At 47.1% G+C, this 23,171-nt stretch overlaps 1 protein-coding gene across 3 annotated transcripts in view; it reads left to right on the top strand.

Annotated features, from left to right (window-relative positions):
- Positions 1-23,171, top strand: part of mks1 (MKS transition zone complex subunit 1) — a 109,724-nt gene that overhangs the window by 66,033 nt on the left and 20,520 nt on the right. For 2 of the 3 annotated variants that reach the window (XM_072469334.1, XM_072469333.1), the window contains 5 exons: positions 5,021-5,083; positions 8,281-8,351; positions 11,609-11,678; positions 17,135-17,242; positions 22,024-22,154. In XM_072469334.1, the coding sequence (XP_072325435.1) occupies positions 5,021-5,083; positions 8,281-8,351; positions 11,609-11,678; positions 17,135-17,242; positions 22,024-22,154 (443 nt within the window). The remainder of the gene's footprint in view (positions 1-5,020; positions 5,084-8,280; positions 8,352-11,608; positions 11,679-17,134; positions 17,243-22,023; positions 22,155-23,171) is intronic. The other variant, XM_072469335.1, reaches the window with a different exon arrangement.

Raw genomic sequence — 23,171 nt, 5'->3', positions numbered from 1 at the left:
CATCGGGCGGGGATTGGAAGAATGGGGGACCTGTTCATCGACGGGACGTTTGCGAGCTACCCCCGGGAAATGCCTTTAGATATATGCAGGTGAGGGCTTTTGTGAGGCGACAGGTGAGGGAATTCCCGTTGCTCCCGGCACAAGAAGTTCAAGATAGGGTGATCTCGGGTGTATGGGTCGGGGAGGGCAAGGTGTCGGAAATACACCAGGAGTTGAAAGAAGAGGGGGAAGCGCTGGTAGAAGAGTTGAAGGGTAAATGGGAGGAGGAGCTGGGGGAGGAGATTGAGGAGGGACTATGGGCTGATGCCCTAGGGAGGGTTAATTCCTCCTCCTCGTGTGCCAGGCTCAGCCTGATACAATTTAAGGTGGTCCACAGAGCGCACTTGACGGGGGCGAGGTTAAGTAGGTTCTTTGGGGTAGAGGACAGATGTGGAAGGTGCTCAGGGAGCCCGGCGAACCATGTCCATATGTTTTGGTCATGCCCGGCACTGGAGGGGTTCTGGAGAGGAGTGGCGAGAGCAATATCTCAGGTGGTGAAAGTCCGGGTCAAGCCAAGCAGGGGGCTAGCAATATTTGGAGTAGTGGACGAACCGGGAGTGCAGGAGGCGAAAGAGGCCGGAATTCTGGCCTTTGCGTCCCTTGTAGCCTGGCGAAGGATCTTGCTAATGTGGAAGGAGGCGAAGCCCCCCAGCCTGGAGGCCTGGACAAATGATATGGCTGGGTTCATAAAGTTGGAGAGGATTTAGTTTGCCTTGAGAGGGTCTGCGCAGGGGTTCTACAGGCGGTGGCAACCGTTCCTCGACTATCTCGCGGAGCGTTAGAGGAAGGTCGGTCAGCAGCAGCAGCAACCTTGGGGGTGGGGGGGGTGGAGGGACGTCCTGGGAGGTGGGGGGTAGTGGGGGGGGGGGGGGGGGAGGGGGGACTGCCTGGGAGGGTGGATGAGCAAGAGATAACATGAAGGGTTGGGGAAACTGGCACGTACGGGTGAGGGCCAGTGTACAAAGCTGTGTAAATATATCATTTTGCCATGTATATATCTAGCTCTGCACGATTTCTCGTTTTTTTTTGTTACGGGGGGGGGGGGTTATTGTTTGTAAGGGAGAAAAATTGTGTTAAAAAACTTAAATAAATATATATTTTAAAAAAAAAGATAATGCCTCCTCCACCCCCTTCAACACCTCGCCAAGCTCCCACACCGTCTCCGACGTCTTTCCAAGAGCCTCCTTTACCAGAGCCAGCATATCCTCCACCAGCTCTTTGAGCGTTCCCAAAATCTCCTTCCCATGGCTTTCAAAATGCGTGGCAAACTGCCGTTCAAACTCCACCGCCGTCACCTCAGGTAGCGTGTCCACCATAATGGGATCAGATCCACCCAGCGAGCTTGCTCCCACCATCTTTCCTCCCACAGAACTCCATCCCGAACTCAGACCTGCAGGCGGACTAGCGCTCATTCCTCTTTGTGCCGTAATCTTTCATTGGGATTTTGACACTCTCCAATTCCCACAACTTTACTGAAGACAGGTCATCTAATAGTTCGACCCAAAACTGGGTGAAAAGGGGGTGAAAAGGGCCAAAAAAGGAGATCTCTAGTGGGAGCCACCCAACGTGCAACCTCCACCTACACATCACCACCGGAAGTCTTGGATACTGTATTCTAGCAAAAGAGTTATATAAGGACGGTATATACTGTATTGTATTTACGCTGAATCACCCTAACAATGCAACCTAATACTCCTTTGCTTTGGGTATACTTTTATGGTACAGATCATGAACCTTGAGGAAATTATGTACAATTATATCAAGATCTCTTTGTATTCTCAACAGACTTTAGTTCTTTACCCTGTAGGTATAAATATATTTTGTGCTTGTCCTGTCAACCTGCATAACGCTACATTTATTTAACGTAAATGCCATTTGGCAAGTAGGGTTCAGTTCTCTATTACTTCCAGATTCAATTCGAGCAGTTTATTTCCATCTACAGTCCTCATTCTGCCTCAGCATCTACATCCTGGTTACGACTGGGGCATTAGTAAGAACACCACAAAACATTATTGTGTCTGGCAATGGAGGAGCAAAGCCAGCCAGGATTCATGCTCCTGATCAATAATACCAGGGTGGGTATGTATTCAAATTGTGGTGGCCACCTGCTAAATAGGCTGGAAAATTCATTGAGCCCATGTATAAAATAAAGGCACTTGCACTGGCACAGTAAAATGGAGTACTTTGGGTTGTTACTCAGAGCTTAGGGGGCTGCACATGGTTCTTCGAGTGTGCAACAGGCCTAGTTAAAATACTTTTTTATATAAGATTGACAAAAATGGGCCATCACTGCAGCTTGTAAATTCCTTGAGAATGAGAGCAGGATAACTCTCCCTCTGAGAAGCCCTGACCATTACTGTCCAGATATGCTGAAGGACTCATTGGTATCATTCTTGCTGTCCCTAAGGGTTTAGCATAGTGTCCAACAGCATGTTGCCACAACCAGTTCATAAATTGTGGTTCATTAAGGAATGAAAGACCAAAATCTATATCTTTATTTTATTCGGTAGGAATGTCATTAGATTTATGAAGGTACTCATCCAATATATCCACGTTTTTGATGTATTAGTCGATTCCTGATTATAAACAGTTTAGGCAGACTACAATTCCTCCCCAAAGGGAAGGAGAGAGAATTACAAACCAGGGGCGAAATTCTCCTACCCGCCCCGCCACATTTCTGCCCCGACCGGCCGGCGGGAGTCTCCGTAACACCGGCCGGTCAATGGGGTTTCCCATTGTGGGGCAGCCCCACGCCGTCGGGAAACCCCCGGGTGCCGGCAAAACGGAGATTCCCGCCAGCGGAGAATGACGCCCCAGGTCTTTACAGCCCACCCTCTTATATGGTCCCTATTACAAGACATAACTTTGCTGGTTTAACTTAGTTGGCTGGGCGACTGATTTGTGATGCAGAGTGAGGCTAATATGGAAACATAAAGAATAGACGCAGGAGGAGACCTTTGGCCCTTTGAGCCTGCTCCGCCATTCATTATGATCATGGCTGATCATCAAACTCAATAGTCTATATCCCACTTTCTCCCCAAATCCTTTGATCCCCTTCGCCCTCAGCAGTGCTATATCTAACTGCTTCTTGAAAACGTCCAATGTTTTGGCCTCAACTACTTTCTGTGGTAATAAATTCCACAGGCTCACCACTCTCTGGGTGAAGAAATTTCTCCTCATCTCTGTTCTAAATGGTCTACCCCATATCTTCAGACTGGGGTTCTGGACACACCCACCATTGGGAACATCCTTCCTGCATCTATCCTATCCAGTCCTGTTAGAATTTTATAGGTTTCTGAGATTCCCCCCTCATTCTTCTGAACTCCAACGAATACAATCCTAACCAATTAAATCTCTCCTCATACGACAGTCCCGCCATCCCAGGAATCCGTCTGGTAAACCATGAGGGGGGATCTTATAGAAACATATAAGATTATGAAGGGAATAGATAGGATAAATGCGGGCAGGTTGTTTCCACTGGCGGGTGAAAGCAGAACTAGGGGGCATAGCCTCAAAATAAGGGGAAGTAGATTTAGGACTGAGTTTAGGAGGAACTTCTTCACCCAAAGGGTTGTGAATCTATGGAATTCCTTGCCCAGTGAAGCAATAGAGGCTCCTTCATTAAATGTTTTTAAGATAAAGATAGATAGTTTTTTGAAGAATAAAGGGATTAAGGGTTATGGTGTTCGGGCCGGAAAGTGGAGCCGAGTCCACAAAAGATCAGCCATGATCTTATTGAATGGTGGAGCAGGCTCGAGGGGCCAGATGGCCTACTCCTGCTCCTAGTTCTTATGTTATTCCCCTCTCCATTCAGATAATTGTCTGCGTTCTCGTTTTTGCTACCAAAGTGGATAACCTCGCATTTATCCAAATTATACTGCATCTGCCATTCATTTGCCTACTCGCTCAACTTGTCCAAATTACACTGAAGGATCTCTGCATCCTCCTCACAGCTCACCCTCCCACCCAACTTGGTGTCATCTGCAAATTTGGAGATACTTCATTTTGTTCCCTTATCTAAATCATTAATATATATATTGTGAATAGCTGGGGACATAGCACTGATCCCTGCGATACCCCTCTAGCCACTGCCTGCCAATTTGAAAAAGACCCATTAATTCCTACTGTTTACTTCCTGTCTGCCAATCAGTTTTCTATCCATCTCAATGCACTACCCCTAATCCCATGCGCTTCAGTTTTACACGCTAATCTCTTATGCGGGACTTTGTCAAAAAAAAGCCTTCTGAAAGTTCAAATATACCACATCCACTGGCTGCCACATCTACTAGTTACATCCTTTAAGAATTCCAGTAGATTTGTCAAGCATGATTTCCCCTTTATAAATCTATTCTGCCTCTGCCCTATTTTCTAAGTGCTCAGCTATAAAATCTTTAATAATGTAACCTGCAATAGTGCGTGTTCAATTCCCATGCCGACTGAGGTTTTCCATGGTCTTCTCAATCATGCCCCTTGACTGGGGTATGGTGATCCTCAGGTTAAATCACCACGTGTCAGCTCTCCCCCTCAAAGGAGAAAGCAGCTTGTGGTCATCTGGGACTATGGTGACTCTGCATATCTTACAAAAGAAAAGTTCTTAAAGATCTACAAACTTTCTAACTACTAAACAACTGGTCCGTCTGCATCACCACCATGCAATAAATGCAGGTTCAATGTTTTTTTAAAGGGATTTAGGGATTTTCATTAGCTTTGGATCCAGGTGAGAATGGTGAAAAGTCTGGCTGCGGCCTTGGGGACTGGAGATTAGGCAGTCAAAAATGACAGAGGGAGAGCCTTGTTTGTGGACGTCCAGAACCAAGTGATAACTAACTCATTTATTAAGGGCTTTGCCTTGTATGTAACCCATTTACTAAGGACTTTGTTGTGTGTGTGATAAATCTGGGTATGCTCCATGAAGGAAATGGATGGTTTCTAGAGATTGTCCTTCATGTTGATGTTGCTGAATTTAATTTTGATCTTTCAGTGTCAGCTGAGGGTTACGAATATGACAATCTGTATGTACAATTCTTCCTTGAACTCCCAGACAGTAAGTATGCTACCATTTATTAAAGTGTTCGTGTGTACACGTGATAGTATGTGTAGCTTTAACATCTGCTCTCTTCCATGTACATCTCACAGTCTCTCGATGGTTGTGATTTCTACATTTCCCTTACTACCTTGCTCTCTATTGGGACAATTGTTGATACTTCTCAGCATCACAAGTGAAGGGAAATGCCTACTGGATATTGCTGCCCTGCAGGCCTATCTCCATGAGTAAAGAAAGATTTCTACTGGCTATCACTGTCTTGCTAGTCTGGCAGCATTAGTGAAGGATGCTTTGTACAGGCTTTCTCCTCCCCTGCTTGGACCAGTATCAAGGGTAGTGGAGCAGTTCAGATACAGGCAATCTCACTGCTGCTTAATCAGCTTCTTAAATTCCTGAATTTAAAACTCTTGATTTTCCCAAAGAAATAAAGCTTGCCATTCATAACTTTTCCTCGTGACTTGCATTTCTGACATCTTGAATTATAGTTTAGTAGTACAGAACTTGAATCCGGCTGATAAACTTTGAATTATTCTTGCAACAATTTTAGTCTGTTTTACAGAATCTGTTTTTGTCAAAGCTTTATCTTGATTTATTTCAGTCTGATATATCGCATGGTCTGTTTATATTGGCAAAACGTCTGGGGCATTTCTCACAGTATATTTGAAGAAGCACTTTGTTTGATAAGGACAGAAGCATTCAGAAGATCAATTCAATGTGATTTTGCCATTGAGGTGGGGTTGTTGTGTAGACTGACCTGTCCCTTTAAGATTGTGAAGTCTGATTGGTGTAAATAAGCACATCCTAAAAAAAGAAAATAATTTGCTTGCATTTCTATCAATTCAGTTAATCTCAAAGTGCCTCACAGCCAATGAAGTATTTTTCAATATTTCTGACATACGACCAAGTGCCTTGTAAGATGTACCACTGGTATCCACCATTACTCTGTGGGCGGCATGGTAGCACAGTGGTTAGCACTATTGCTTCACAGCTCCAGGGTCCCTGATTCGATTCCCGGCTTGGGTCACTATCTCTGCGGACTCTGTATGTTCTCCCCATGTCTGTGTGGGTTTCCTCCGCATGCTCCGGTTTCCTCCCACGGTCCAAACATGTGCAGGTTAGGTGGATTGGCCATGCTAAATTGCCCTTAGTGTCCAAATAAAGTTGGGTGGGGTTACTGGGCTATGGGGATAGGGTGGAGGTGGGCTTAAGTGGGGCGTTCTTTCCGAGGTTGGTGCAGACTCGAATGGCACGGCAGGTTCATAATGTGGCCAAACAGGTTGACTATCAGCCTGTAAATCCCACCAGTACGGTAAGAGGAGAGTTTGTTGGTCAGCTGTACTGCAGAAAGTAATGGCAAACCACTGCAGTTCTTTGCTAAACATAATCAATGGAAGTCAATGGTCGCCAATGCCCTCTTTGGGCACGGTACTTGGAGGAGGAGAAAACGGCAATTGGCACAGCCAATTTATGCACAGGAAACTTCCACCAATAGCAATGAAAATAATGACAAACAATCTAATTTTGGTGATGCTGGATGAAGGATAAATATTGGCCAGTACACCAGGAGTGCTCCACATCTCCTCTTTGAATAGTGCACCACAGATCTGGGTTTCAATTTAACATGTCAGCTGAAAATTGGTATCTGCAAAAGTAAAGTACTGCTCCAAACTATCAAGTTTAATTATGTGCTAAAGTCCAGGGGTGGGACTTGAACCCATTACTTCCTTACTGCGTGCTGTGACCAAGCCAAGGATGATCCTGTAGTTTAGAAGTTGGTTGTTATGGAGGGTCTGAGATTATCAATTACGTGTAAATATCTGGCATCCCTCCAAGATCAGAACATATCAACCGGAAATTACTTTTTTTAGCGGGTCATTTCTGTGTACTATGTAGTTGGAATGCTATAATATACCTAATCTTACACATCTCTATTAAGATAATGGGAGACAAGTATAAGTATTAATGAGACCGGTTAAATGTGGTTTTGGCAGTGTGGAAGAACATAGGGGCAGTCAAGGATTGTGGTGTGGAAGTATTGAGAGGAAAGGTATCTGGGAATATTGTGAGGAAGAATCTGAAAGCAGTGTAAGCCGTCATCATATTCTTGAACTTTCTTTCATGTTTTTATAGGACTGATACCCTAACTCTGGGAAGCTTATTTTAGTTATTGAAAGCTTTTAGTGTAATTAGACTGTAAAGCTTGTACTTCCTCCTATACTTCCTCATATTCCAAGGCATCTTTCGGCCTTCTGTAAACTTGAGGTCATCTAAAACACTGTTGCACATGTCCTAGCCTGCACCAGGTTCCAGTCACCCATCATACCTATGACCTACATTGGCTCCAGGTCAAGCAACACCTGCATTTTAAAATTCTCTCACTTCTTTTCAAATCCCTACAAGGCCTTTAACCTCCAGCCCCATAACCCCCTGAGATATTTGCACTCCCCTGATTCCAGTCCCTTGAGCGTCACCAATTTTAATTATTCCATTACAGATGACGACACCTCCAGCCAACTATGCACTAGGTTCTGGAATTCCCTCCCTCAATCTCTCCATCTTCCTTAAATGCTTCTTAAAGCCTACATTGATCAAATTTTTGGCCACCTTCCCCTGTAACTTACTTTTAAAAAAATAATCGCTTATTGTCACAAGTAGGCTTCAATGAAGTTACTGTGAAAAGCCCCGAGTCGCCACATTCCAGCGCCTGTTCTTGGAGGCCAGTACGGGAATTGAACCCATGCTGCTGGCATTGTTCTGCATTACAAACCAGCTGTTTAGCCCACTGTGACAATAAAAGTTTGTTTGATAAGAGTCCTGTGAAATTACTTGTGATGTTTTGTTACATGACAGGCACGATATAAATGCAAGTTCATGTTGTTTCTCACAAATGTGTGTTAGTTATTTAAAGCATAATTACATAAAGTAATATATTATGTGCAACTATAGATATTTAAGTGATTTCAATATAGTTTATGCAATGTAGTGTGCAACCATACAGTTTTAAGAACAATCTGGAATATCAGAAAATGTTGAAATAGTGAGTGGGAAAGCCTTACTTGAGCAGAGTCTTTATATTATTATTTGCTTCCTTCCTTTTGTGATTGCAGATTTGGTTCAGTGATCAAGTACTGCTTACCCACACTGATGTGTGAGATGCCTACAAAGCCTAAATAATGATTTCATTTCTTAATGTCTAGATTGGTTCTGTCCTTCACAGCAGCAGTTGTCTGGAGTGACACAGACTTGCTCAACCAAGGTCGAGGGCCGGGTAAGGAAATTTCGAAACAATGTTTGAATTGTGATCATCGGCAAACTGGAAATAGCGATTAGAAGTTAATTTTTGTTTGTTTTCATTCATGGGATGTGGGCATCGCTGACGAGGCAGCATGTATTGCCCTTGAGAAGATGATGGTGATCCTCCTTGAACAGCCTCAACCTGTCGGGTTTTGGTACCCCACAGTGCTGTTAGGAATGGAGTTCAGGATTTTACCCAACAAAATTTGAAGTAACAGTGATTGTGTGACCTGAGGGCAAACTTGCACATGGTGGTGTTCCCATGTGCCTGTTGCCTTGCAGAAATTGCAGGCTTGGAAGTTGTGTTGTAGGAGGTTTAGCAAGTTTCTGCAGTGCATCTTGAATATGGTACACCACTGCTGCTGTAGTGCATTGGCAGTGGAGGAAGTGGTCTTTAGGGTGCTGATCAAGAATGTTGTGTTGTCCTCCCTGGTGTCATGCTTAAGTGTTGATGGAACTGCACTCGTTCAAACAACTGAGGAGTATTAATTCCATTACACTGCTGATGTTTAGATGGTCAAAAGGCTTTGGTGAGTCAAGAGGTGAGTCAATCACTGCAATCTCTGAACTACTTTTATTTCCACAGTTTTGGGCATGATCGAATGGCCATGCTGCGCCTGAAAAGCAGCTCGCTGCGGCACAGTGTGGCCGATTGAAGCCAGGAGACCCTGCTCCCGGGATCTACCCGGCTTGCACAGCCTCTCGAGATCTAACACCAACTTGCGAGTTGTTGCGATGTAAATGGGTGGGATCACTGGCAAAACTGCATATTAAAGTGAGATTGCTCGGCTCACTTTAATATGCAATTTCTCGAGGTACACAAGGCATTGGGATTTATCCCCTTCGCCTTGGCGACCTTGGGCAAGTGCCCTTCAGTACTGGTCTCCACAAACGGGGACCAGACGGAAAGGCACTCGTTGGGTCTCCCAGGGGATTGGAGGACCCTAGGTGCATGCCCTTTTGGGTGGTACCTTGGCACTGCTGGTGCAACCCGGGCACCCTGGCACTGCCAGCCTGGCACCCTGGCAGTGCCAACCTGGCAATGCCACCCAGGTGCCAGCCTAGCACTGCCCAGGTGCCAGGTGACACTGTCAGGGTGCCAGGTTGGCACTGCCAAGGTGCCAAGCTAGCATTCTTTGTTTGGTGGCGATTGAGCCGGGGATGCATGCGCGGGTGGTGGGGCGGATGCGGGGGCCCTCCCATTGGTGTTTGGGGGGTTGTCAGGGATCGCTTCGGCAGCTCCAGAGATCGGGACGCCATTTAAAAATGGCGGCCCGATCTATCGCTACACTGAGGAGTTCCGGCAGGCGGAACTTCTCTGCGCTGCGAGCGCCAGGAAACATGTGGCTAAACGCGCTGACTATGGGACTTTGTGCCCATTTAATTAAATCCCGCCCATTATGTTGGCTGGTCCAGTTAAGTCTCTGATCAATGGTAATTCCCAGGATGTTAATGGTGGGGGATTCAGTGATGATATGGCCATTGAATGTCCAGGAGGTGGTTAGAATACCAATCTTGTTCGAGATGTCTATTGCCTGGAACTGTATGGTGTGCCTGTGCCTTGCCACTTAAAAGTTGAAACCTGAATATTACCCAGGCCTTGCTTCATGCAGACATGGTCTGTTTAATTATCTGAGAAGTTCTGAATGGAATTGAACACTCCATATACTACCACAGTCAGTATGAACTTGCACCGTTAGCATACTTCTACATCATATTCTAGTCATCCAACCAACTTCTTGATGCCAAACTCAGTCAAATACTGTCTTGATGTCAAGGACAGTCTGTCTCACCTCATTTCTGGAATTCAGTTATTTTGTTCCTGTTTGGATTCAGGCTGTAATGAGACCTGAAGCTGAGTGATCCTTGTGCAATGCATCGGTGAGCAGGTTATTGGGAGTAAGTGATGCCTGATGGCATGTTGACGACACCTTCCGTTATTTGGATGATTGAGAGTAGGCTAATGCAGCATTAATTGGCCCCATGGATGTGTCCTGTTTTTTGTGCATAAGGCATACCTGGATAATTTTCCACATTGTCAGGTGGATGGCAGTGTTGTTACTGTACTGAAAAATATTATAATTCTGCCTATTAAAAATCCAAACATCTTTAATATACTGCAGCTCTGTCAGCATTTGAAATACCAATTCATATTTTGGATAAATATTTCTCTGAAGTCAAATAGCTTGTTATTCTCTTCAGATCTGCAGTGTGTTTACAACATTTGCTATTCTTTTGTGTAGTTAAAATATTATAGAATGTGATGAATGTAAGATATTGTCATTTTGTATGTTTTTTGCCGTAATGTTATTAAAACCTGGGTTAAGATGCTGGAGTTGTGATTAAGGTGTCGTAAAAGTTAGATAATCATTGATTTGCAGGTGAAGTGTTCTATTAGATCTTGAGAATCATTTACTTGTTTCCAGATAGATAGCTAATGGAATATTGTTTATGTTTGAAGGACCTCTGGCATGTAGATAATTTATGAGGAGTATTGTGTTTGGTCCTGGCTAAACAAGTCAAGGGACATCCTTTAAAAAGAGACAAAGGAGTGTCTTACGCACTGGTTACAGATGATGTCGATACTGGGAGGAGCCAGGTCTGTCTGAAAAGGCAGTTGGTCTTAGAACTCTCATCTGAACCGAGGTTGTTTCAGTTTGGTCCTGAAAAGTGTTTTCTCCAAAGATACTGCACAAAGAAAAGCAAGCAGAAACCTGGTTATTAACTTTATTCATGAGAAGGGGCGGCACGGTAGCACAGTGGTTAGCACTGCTGCCTCCCGGAGCCGAGGGCCCGGGTTCGATCCCGGCTCTGGGTCACTGTCCATGGAGAGTTTGCATATTCTCCCTGTGTTTGCGTGGCTTTTGCCCCCACAACCCAAAGATGTGCAGGGTAGGTGGATTGGCCACGTTAAATTACCCCTTAATTGAAAAAAATGAATTGGGTACTCTTAAAGTTATTTTTTAAATGTTTGTTTTAACATAAAAGACACCCATGGGCCAGCATTATCACTCCTGTGGTGCAGTAAGATTTCCTCTCAGTTTTACAAATTGCAAATAGTTGGGTTCTCACTCTGATCCTAAATAACATGAAACCCACACGTGCATGTTTTTTTATTATTTAAGTTTTTAAAAAATGTAGAGTGCCCAATTTTTGTAAGACAGTGCTTAAGGTTAAACATCAATGCAGAGTGCTGTGTCTCGTTGTAATTACTGTTATTATTTTAAATAGGAGAATGTGGCCTATTTTTCATATCCATTCAACTTTGAAATGACCTTAAGAAGTGATAATCAACCCGAGGGTGAGTTTCCCATTTTTCCTTTGAAGCAATAGGCTCCTCTGACATCTATTTTGATCTCAGAAATTCCACCTATACCAACGTGCTGAGGTGCCCATCTCAATTTTGCTTTAGTAATTTTAAGTGTTTTTCTCTATCTGTACAATTGTAGAATGTTGCCAAATCTGTTTCGTACACAGACAGACACAGCAATTCTCGGCTTGCTTCCTTTTCTGTGACGGTTCCAGTGCATCTAGTTCTTTCCCAATCCCCAATTCAGTCTCCCCTCAATCTGCATGCCTGATATGGTGACCTCTGAGCTTCTATTACTGCTACCAATTTCTCCTCTGAAAGGATGTTTGGTCGCTGGATCAAAATCTTTGAACTCCCTTTCTAACAGCATTGTGGGAGTACCCCATTGGATGAACTACAGAAGAGGCAGCTCACCACCACCTTCTCTCAAAGGGCAGTTAGGGATGGGCAGTAAATGCTGGCCTTGCCAGCGATGTCCACATCCTACAATTTTTTTTATTACATTGTGTTCCAGTTCTATGCATTTCACATCAGCAGGGCTAACATCATCAAGCAGGCGGGGCAGTGGTGGCGGGAGAAAGAGAGCAGCAGTTGTCCTGGGCTGCTGTCAGGACAGTAACTCATATTGGGACTTTCTGTGCTTTAATACTGTACCTTATCCAAATAGATGTCACTTGGATGATATGGAAGGTAAAGTCGCCATAGTTCCAGATGTCCATAGGCTGCTTTCCCCTTTGAGGGGTGAAAGCTGACTAGTGGTGATTTAACCCCAGGAGCACAACACCTCAGACAAGGTTGAGAAGGCGGGCCTTCATGAATAATCTCAACCAATATGGAAATTGAACCCATGCTTCTGGCCTTGCTCAGCATCACGAACCAGCTGTCCAGCCAAGTGAGCTAAACCGATGAGTTGTAATTATATAATAACTGGAAGTAGCAATTCTGACTGACTTTTCAATTTATTATTTTCCAATATACCCATATAATGGGAAATGTACTGCCACCCCGGATGGATCAGAGATTCTTTTTGAGCTTGGTGTATTGAAATTAAAGAGGGGAAGGGTAGAAGATTTTCCAGTGAAACTTGACCCCATAGCCTAGGGTATAATGATCAGCTTTCTGCTGTGGATCAGATGTTCTACAGCTCTACATAACTGTTCGTAGGTCCTATCTATCAAACTGGAAGGAACAGCTAAGTCACCATGATCATTTCACAATCTTTGCACTCATGAGATTCCTGCAGAGATGACCATATGAATATTTACTGTTCATAACTGGTAAATCATCTTTCACATCATGTCACTTGTTTCTAAATGGGTCAACTGCAATGGGGCCCAGTCAAATACATACAAGATGCTTAGATAGTTGTTCCCTGGAGCTTGTCAATGTTTAAAACCAAAGGGTTTAATATTATGAGTTGAATGTGCCATTGAACTCAAAAGTGCAAAGTATTTCAGACTGCTTACTTTATCTCTAGTGTTATGTCTCTTGGTACCCTTGAGGCCCAATTGCTTGAATTTTCAGATAAACTATCAATATCTTTAAATGTCTTTTGGAAGACTGAATGTTAAAGGAAAGATAAAATGCTGAACTCTGGATTCTTTGTGAATTAGCCACATGTCAGACATGTGCAAACCCAACCTAAATGTTCAAACCAAGCCACTGATGATCCACAGGGGTTGATTGTTTTATTAGATATCAGATTTGGAGTGCACACTCTCTTTGTAAAAGGGATAACTCACTTACATCATCTCAAATAATTCAGCCTGAGTACCTCGGAGGATAACTGCTGATGTTTAGTTGGCTAAAACTGAACCGCATACCATAATCAGGAAATGTTCTGCTACTTGTCTACCCTACCTATTGGGACATTGGTTTGCAGGAAGCTAAATGGCAAGAACCCGTGTCTTCAGTTCCTAATAGTGAGCCAGAATTGGTGGCCAATCATTAATGGTGCCTTAGAGTATTGCTTTCCTGCCTACAGCCAGGCATTGTTTACCAAGTCTGCCACAGAAGGTTTTCTTAGATCCATTGATTGCAGAAGTGCCTTGACTCCAATGAGAGCTTTCCACACGCACTCCAATTTCCCCCAACCCATGAATGGGAATCATTGTGTATGAATAGAATAGCAGTGTAACATTTTACACCCAGTGTCAGCATCTGATGCAGACCTCTGCTGTTGATGTGACTGTGATTATAAGGTTAAACTGTGGGTAAATATTTTCCTGCAATTAGAGCCAAGGGCAAATTTGAAACTAAAAGTTGCCTTTTTTCAATTTACTCCCAGTTCCACTAAAGGCGTTGGTTGTTACAATTTCCTCTTCTCCCAAGTGTGCTGAGTCCTGTAATTTCCTCCCTCCGAAATGCACTGACAAGTGTAATTTACTTCCCTGCTAAATGCATTGACCAACGTAATTTTCTCCCTCCTAAATGCACTGACTCTTGTAACTTCCTTCCCTCCTAAATGCGCTGACCAGTGTAATTTCCTCCCTCCTAAATGTGCTGACTCATGTCATTTCCTCCCTCCTAAATACACTGACTCTTGTAACTTCCTTCCCTCCTAAATGCACTGACCAATGTAATTTCCTCCCTCCTAAATGCACTGACTCATGTAATTTCCTCCCCGTAAATGCGCTAACTCGTGTAATTTCTTTCCCTCCTAAATGTGCTGACTCGTATAATTTCCTCCCTCCTAAATGCGCTGACTCATGTAATTTCCTCCCTCCTAAATGCGCTGACCAGTGTAATTTCCTCCCTCCTAAATGCGCTGACTCGTGTAATTTCCTCCCCCCTAAATGCGCTGATTAGTGTAATTTGCTTCACCATCTTTCGGAAGGTGCTGACCGCTGGTCGGCTCACTGATGCCTGCCGCCTTCTAGTGCAGTGCCCATTCTTTGTGTGTGCGCTAGACAGGATGTGCTGGTAAGCTGTTTAACCACAGGAAATATCAAAGCCAGATCGTGCCCATTTGGGATCCACTCATTGTGCCTTCCTGCAGGGGTTGCTAACTAGTAAGTAGACGAGGGAACAACAGCTGCACCCCTCCCCTCCTGATCCTGAATGACAAAGCCAGTTGTGCTGTCCCTGCCACAGTCATAACTCCCCTTAGTGATTTTCTTTTCAATGAAAAAACTGTTACCTGGTTCCCAAATATTTCTGAGATAAGTATTGCTGGGGGAATCAATCAGTTCTTCTGGCTGATCCTTCATTGAAAACTCTATGATTTCCTTTCACCACAGTTATGGCCTCTTGAATAACTTTCAAGCTTTACCCTAACTGTTCCCAATCGAGGTACACTTTTTGTGTATCACCTCCTAATGCCCGTCCTAACTTGCCTTTTCTTTATTTGCCACCCACCATAGAATCCCTACAATGCAGAAGGAGGTCATTCAGCACATCGAGTCTGCACCAACCCTTTGAACGAGCACCATATCTCGACTCACTCCCCCATCCTATGCCCGTAACCCCATCTAACCTACACATCTTTGGACACAAAGGGGCAATTTAGCATGGCCAATCCACTTAAGCTGCAGATCTTTGGACTGTGGGAGGAAACCGGAGCACGCAGAGGAAACCCACGCATACACGGGGAGAAAGTGCAAACTCTACACAGGCAGTGACCCAAGGCTGGAATTGAACCTTGGTCCCTGGCGATGTGAGGCAGCAGACCTTCTCCTGGGGTTCTATTTGAAACGGTGCTCAGGATTAACCTTGTCTTTGTAGAATGGTGAATACATTATTGTTTACCGCACCAATAATAAACACAATCAAGAGCGTGGTATTAATAGATTCTTGATAAGCAATGGAGTGAAAGGTTATCAGGAATAAACAGGAATCTGGAGTTGAGGTTAAAATTATGAGGTACATAAAGAGGATAGGAAGAAACCTTTCCCCTTAGCAACATGAACATCCAAATTGGAATCTGGTTCTAGAGTCTTCGGGCTGGATTCTCCATTATTGGGACTATGTCCCCACCCCAGCGTCCAAACCGTGGAGTTTTACTCCTGAAAATCCTGGAACAAAGGCACACAAATTCATAGCCCTGCAGGGGACTAGCAGGGACCCGGAGTAAATTTTGCAGTTTTTGCTGCAGATACGGGCCCATCATTTCCGGGTCGGAGGCCGCGCATGCGCACGGTAGCGGCCTCCAGCGGCCGCGCTGTGCTCCATGGTGGACACGGACCATGGAGCCAGACCCAAGAAAGAGACCCCCCGATCGGCCGCACGCCCGACTCTCAGACCCCGCACAAGCACTCCCCGGCTGCCTATAAGGCCCCCCCTGGCCTCTGATCGGCCCGCCCCCGACTGAGTCCGCAGCCGCCACTCGAGTATCCCGACCAGCTGGAGCAGGTTAGTTCCACGCCATTGGGAACTTGGCCAGTCAGGGGCGGAGATTGTTGGAGCGGGCCTCTGGCAATGGCCTCCAGCGGCTCGGCATACTCCCCGGTGACGCCACTTTTCGGCGTCAAACTGGATTCTCTGCCCCGGCGCGGCCACGATTTCGGTGTCGGGGTGTGAAGAATCCAGCCCATAGAGTTTTAGAGCATGGAAAGAGGCCCTTCGGCCCATTGTATTTGTACCGGCCATCAAGCACCTATCTATTCTAATCCTATTTTCCAGCACTTGGTGTGTAGCTTTGTATGCTATGGCATTTCAAGTGCTCACCTAATCATTCTTAAATGTTGTGAGGGTTTGTGTCTTTACCACCCTTTTAGGCAGTGAGTTCCAGATTCCCAGCACCCTCTCGGTGAAAAATCCCTTCTAAATCTCCCGCCCATTACCTTAAATCTTTGCCACCTGGTTATTGACCCTCTGCCTTGGGGAAAGGTTTCTTCCTATCTACCCTATCTTATGTACCTCATATTTTTTACCTCAACTCCAGATTCCTGTTTATTCCTGATAACCTTTCACCCCATTGCTTATCAAGAATCTATTAATACCATGCTATTGATTGTGTCAAAATAACTCTTGACATAGTGATGCCTCATTTTCATCAGATCTTCTACAAATCCAATAAGCACATACTCGCCCATTCATTTTTTTTGTTTTAAATTCAGGGTACCCAATTCTTTTTATTTCCAATTAAGGGGCAATTTAGCGTGCCCAATTCACCTACCCTGTACATCTTTTTGGTTTGTGGAGAATGTGCAACCACCACATGGGCAGTGACCCAGGGCCGGGATTGAACACCTCAGCATCGTGAGGTACAGTGCTAGACTGCTCCACCATGCTGCCCCTTACTCACCCATTCATGATACAATTAAAAGAAACTGTTGTATTTTTAATTTTGTTCCCCCACTTCCTTATGTGAAACTCGTCTGTATCTCCGTGCTTCCCAGTCTCTTGTGGAAGGATCTCGCGTATTGTGTTGCATCCAGTTCCTTGTGTATCTCAGCACCTCAGCAACACCATATTGCTCTGAGTCCAATATTCTTTGGATTTTGCAGGTTTCCTGCCGCAATGGCCTGTGCTTTACTTTGGGGTGCAGTCTTGTGATTTCTGGCAGAGATACCGCATTGAGGGTTACGGCTACATCAGAATCCCTGACAGTCCTGGTAAGGAAATATTTCTAACCTGAACCAAAATCAGAGAATGCTGCATGCAGCACTTGGCAAATTAATCACTGACTGTTCTAAACTGGAAGCAGTGATTGGTCTGTCTCTCTGCAGATGCTGAATGTTTCCAACATTTTCTCCTCTTGTCTGATTATTAGTATTTGCTCTTTCCTGTATGTTTTCTTTATTTACTTGTGAGTTTGCCCCTCACTTTTTCTCCTTGCTGTTGAACCCCAGCGGGGAACAGTTCCACAATTGCTCCTCGGCCATGCTGCTGTGGTCATTCTTAATCCGCCCTGGACACGGAGTTGAGGGGATATTTAAGAGCATCAGAGCCAAGTTGATCTGGTTGTCTTGTGGCCTGAATGAGCTGTATGTGAAGAAGTAAAACTAGACTTATTCTTGCCCCACTTGAGATCAACACAGACTACAAATTGAATTGGTATGCATGGCTGAGTCTGTGCTGGACTTGCACTTGATAGGCTGAAATCTCCGTGCGGTGACGGCGAAACGCGATGGGCCAGAGAATCGGCTCCGACTCCGGAATCGGGCCTGACGCCGGTTTCGTGCTGAATCGGCGTTCTCCGGTCCCCCCAATGCGACAAAATCGCGGCGCCTGCCGTGCGGCCCAAATGTACAGTACGCATCTCATTATCTGCCATGACGACCGATTCCCCGGGGCCTCAGCGACTCTGCGCCTCGGATGGCCCAATTTCCCGACGCCGTGTTTCTAATGTCCTATAAAAATCATGAAGCTGTAGTGCTGGCTGAGGCGGCTGTGAGAGGAGGTAGGAGGTGGCGTGGGGGGACTGCGGGTCCCCGATCGGACACCGGCCGTGCTGTCTGCGGGGTGGGGGACCACTGGGGTCACCATGTAGCCCATGGTACCTAGTTGTGCACAGGTGTATGTGCCATGATAACATGTTTTCCCCTCTCCCCCTGCAGATAATTATGTCATTCGGTCATCAACCAGCGATGTTGGCTGCCGTGCTGGCGGCCGCTGCCCTGCATGCAGCCCTGTGGCAGCAGCTGCGGGGCTGATTGCTCGGCGACAGGGGTTACCCATTACGGCCGTGGCTGATGACACCTATACGGAGGCCACAGACCAACACGGAGCACTGCTACAATGATGCCCATTGTGCGACCAGGGGTGTTGTCGAGAGGTGCTTCGGGGTCCTGAAGATGCGCTTCAGGTGCCTGGATCGCTCTGGAGGGGCCCGGGGGGGGGGGGGGTCATCTTTGTGGTCTGCTGCATCCTCCACAATTCTGCTCAGCAGAGGGGCAATGTGCTGGAGGAGGATGAAGAGCAAGGGCAGGCCTCGTCAGACGAGGAGAGGGAGGGGGACAATGACAGCGGGTCTGATCCATGGGATGGAGGATGATGACAGCCCGCTCTGCGATGAGCTCCGTGCTCAACATCGTTAGACAATGTCTGACTCATGCCCACAGTCGGACCTTCCACCTGGGTGATCACTGCATGCGACCTGGCCAGTCCATCACATAGCCCTGCCGAATAGCTGGGAACGGAGTGATAGGGACGGTCGGGGGGGGGGCTGCACGGTCCACCCACTGCGCCTCACTCGCCCACCACCCCTCACTCCCACTGGCCAGCACTGACTGCCCCACCCCACAACCATCAGACAGAGCACCAAGGTTGGCCTCAACAGTGTGCACAGTGTTTATTCCGAACAATTAATTATATACAGTCTGTGCCCTAGCCCCTATAACTCAACTGTGCCCTGCACCCGTGCCAATTTAACTGGTGTCTAACTTTCTGGCCTTACGGGTCCTACCGCTATATCTTTGTGGTTCCCCAGACGCTACAGCAGGAGTGGAGGCTGTCTGCTGTGACTCCTGCCCTGCGACGAGGGTCCCTGTTGGCGCATGTATCCTGAAGCGGCCCGACCTGGATGGGCCCGGCTGATCCCTGGACGTCCTGGGTGGCGTGGTGCTGCCCTGTTCTACCTGCTGCCCACCAGATGCACCAGGGACAGGAGGGGCTGAGTCCGAGGTGCTACGGTGTCCCGGGACCTCCCCTGCAGTAGCCACCGGCATGGGCCCCAGCACCACCTCCTCCCTCCGGGTGCCCGATGGCCCCCAGGCTTCTCCATGGGACGGGGGTGCGAGCGGGGCCTTCCCCCGAGGCCCTCCACCACCTGGTGCTGCCAGTCCTGGATGCCCGCTCTGGTATCGACAAGGGTCTGAACGTTAGCGGCTGTGGAGCACAGGGAGTGGGCCATCTCCATCTGGGACTTTGTCACCACCCTCTGTGTCTGTGTGACACCGTCTGGCACCTGGTCAGTGCCACAGATGCTCTCAGCAATGGCCTGCTGTGACTGGGCCATCACCTGGGCAATGCCGCCGATGGTCCCAGCAACGGCTTGCTGTGACCCGGCCACCCTGAGGTGCGCCGCTGCAATCTCCAGCTGACTCCTGTCCTGGGTAGTGGCAGTGACGGAAAGTCAGTGTTCTCCTCTGACCCGAACTCCTGGGTATCCTGGGTCTCGGACAGAGGCTGGTGTTACCACTGCTCTCCCCGTCGGTGCTCGGCTGTCTGGGGGGCCCTGGCACTGGCTACGGGCACCGGATGGGCCGGGCCCATCCCCTGCTGGTCCTGTAAGATACAAGACGGCATGTCTGGTTAGACAGCGGGGCGGGGGTGAGGCGTGAGGTGGTAAGGGCTATCGTGAGGGGGGCTGCGGTGAGGGTGGTAAGTGCTGGGGTGAGGGGGGTCGGGGTGTGGGGGGTTGGGCACACATTTGTCGTGGGGACCCGCAACCAGGCAGGGAGTCTCACTTCGTGGTATCGACGCCGACCTCCTCTTTGGCGACCTCCCTCTCCTCCAGGCCGCCGATAACGTCTAGTGCCCTCTGCTCGGGCACGGTGAGGGGCCGCAGGTATGTTGGTCCCCGTCCAGTATTCTTCCGCTCACGGAGGTTGTCTGGGTGGGTGGCAAACACAAACAGCAATAGTGTTTGATGGTTCGATGCATGCAGCCCAGGGGTTGGGTAGATGGTGGCATCAGTGGCCGCGGCATACGGCCATTGGGGCTGGCATGTGGGTCAAGGTGGGGGTCCGGCCGTCCCCCGTTGTGGGGGGGGGCAGGTCACGTGTATGAGAGTAGTGTGCTTGGTGCCAGAGCACAGCGCTGGATACTCACCCTGAGGACGTTGTGCAGTTTCTTCCTGCACTGGCCTCCGGGCCACCACCCCGACGGCGCTGACAGCGGCTCCCACCTACACCCAGGCACATCGAACAATGGCGCCTGATGACCTCCGTCCCGGCCAGGGGTATAGCACCAGCCTCCTCTCCTCCATGGAGTTCAGGAGGGTCTCGAGTTCGGCGTCCCGGAATTGCGGCGCTGCTCTCTTGCCGGCCATGTTGGCTGCGATGCCTGTGTGTGGGGGGTGGAGAATGCATTATGTGCAGCCGCGGCGTCGCGTCAATCACGGAACCGGCGAATCGGCTGCCGGCCCGTTAACAGAGTGTGGAGTTCCACGATACGCCCGTGCTAGCCCCTTGGGAGCGGTTGAATCGCTGCAGCTGGGGACCCGATCATGCCATCGTGCAATTCCACCGTTTTCACGATGGCGCCAACACTTGGACTCCAGAATGGAGAATTCAGCTCAATGTCTTTGATCTCCTTCACCTCTGGTCTCTGAACTTTCTAATAATTATTATTTATTATTGTCACAAGTAGGCTTATATTAACACTACAATGAAGTTACTGTGAAAATCCCCTGGTCGCCACGCTCCAGCGCCTGTTTAGGTACACTGAGGGTGAATTCAGAATGTCCAATTGACCTAGCAGCATGCTTTTCGGGACTTGTGGGAGGAAACCCATGCAGACACGGGGAGAAAGTGCAGACTCCGCACAGACAGTGACCCAAGTGGGAATTGGATCTGGGACCCTGGAGCTGTGAAGCACCGTGCCGCCCGTAAGCACCATCCCCACCTGAAATATTGTATTAGTGTCTGTCCAGTGCCAGTCTACAGCCAGCGCAACTTCCTTTGCACTTCTGTTGTTTACATCTCCACAAGATGTACCTCTGCTCTGTGACTTCCCACAACTTGAGAGCTACCCGCTGGTAAAGAGTCTTCGAGACTCGAAACGTTAGCTCTGTTCTCTCACCACAGATGCTGTCAGACCTGCTGAAATTGTCCAGCGTTTTCTGTTTTTGTTGTTCACATCCCTACCAGTCAAACTGCAGGGGCCAAGACCTATCCAGTTGCTCCGTCCTGTAAATATGCATGAGCCCCATCACAGTCATGACAACAAACCTAGTGCATTGATTGCAGCATCAGGTGAAGAGGGCACTCAATAGAATGCACACCTCTGGCATGTGTTAACCCACCGTTATTGCAATTACTTGCAAGTCAAACAGTGGAAGCAGCATGCAATAGACAGAGCCACTGGATCCCACAACCAATGCATCAGATCCATGCTCTGCAGTCCTGCCACATTCAATTATGAATGGTGGTGGGCAGTTAAACAACGAACAGGAGGAGGAGCTCCACAAATTTCCCCACCCTCAATGCTGGGAGAGTCCAGAATATTAACCAAGACCTCTGCAGTCCCAGTATTGTTCCAGAATTTTTACTCTAGATTTTCAGTCTGTTGTCCAATTTTATGAGGGACTCTATCATCCCATCTATCGGTGCTGGAATTGAAGCCAGATATTAGAAGTGAAAGATTTGTGACTAAAATTACTTGGTACCCCACACGCTTTTGCTTTTTGTTTAATATAGGCCCGAATAGTGTAACCTCTTGTTATTTTCAGGTAGCTACACACTGACGTGCCAGACCTGGAGACCAATCCTCCCTGGAACATCAGAAATGTACAGATTTTTTGTTGGTGGCTTGCTTGAGCTTGAAGATATGACTTACATCCGGACCCCAAGCACATTCAAGGTAGGTGTGAGAATTACTGGAACGGTGTATAGTTCTCTATCAGCAAAAAAAAGGTGCCCCCCCCACCATCCTGCACACACATACACACACTCTCATACCCACACACACCCAGATGCTGGGATCTGCATTCTGAAAATATTTGGGACGTAAATTCTACTCCTCATTCACTGACAGATGGTGTTATTTGTTCCCTTCCATCTGGCTCTTAATAATAAAAGCACTTCAAACAAACAAAGATATATCCTGATGAATTGATATGGTGGGATGGTAAGGACGAGGAGAAATAGGAAATGGTATACCATGCAAAGTATTAATGTAATTGTATAAGGACCTTATTGTGGTTGTTTCCTTTGACATTGACTCATTTTGACTGAAAGTTGATTTGCAGGTGGCAAAACCATGCCCCTTCTGGAACTTTCCCTGCTTGGCTATATGTTCCACTTGTGCAAAGCACCGTGATGGCAGTGTCACCCTATCTTTACCTTAACCCCATCTTGAGTACTTCCTTTTTTTCAATCACCTCACCTTGTGCCACCCCCTCGACTCTTGTAGAATCTCCAATGTCTACCCTCCCCAGCACCACCCTGTGTTTCTCCCGAGATATCCTCCCTACCTTCCCTACCTCAACCTTTGGACTGTGCAACTGCTCATCCTTGGTGTCATATTTCCTTGCCCTGTCTCCTTTCATTCACTGCCTTCCCTAAACTACTTCCTGCGCCTTCACTTTTCTTCCCCCTGCACCTCTGTATTGTCCGACTGCTAGCCTGGAAAGGAAATTTGAGCTGTAGGAGGCACCATTTTCCCCCAGCCAACCATTCGGAAGACCAAAGCAAATCTCTTCTTGCAATAACTTCATCTCCCTCCTCAACCACTGTCTCAAGCTAAACCAGTCTGTGTGCAGCCTATTATATACTATTCCAAACTGAGTTCCATATCGCAAAGGCAGCCTAATTACATCTAGGGTGTCTAGGGTGGAGGGTAGCGACTCTGCATCATTCAAAACACCCATAACACCCA

This window comes from Scyliorhinus torazame, chromosome 12 (assembly GCF_047496885.1).
Source record: "Scyliorhinus torazame isolate Kashiwa2021f chromosome 12, sScyTor2.1, whole genome shotgun sequence".
NCBI classification, from domain to species: domain Eukaryota; kingdom Metazoa; phylum Chordata; class Chondrichthyes; order Carcharhiniformes; family Scyliorhinidae; genus Scyliorhinus; species Scyliorhinus torazame.
This window is presented reverse-complemented; position numbering and strand designations above follow the sequence as displayed.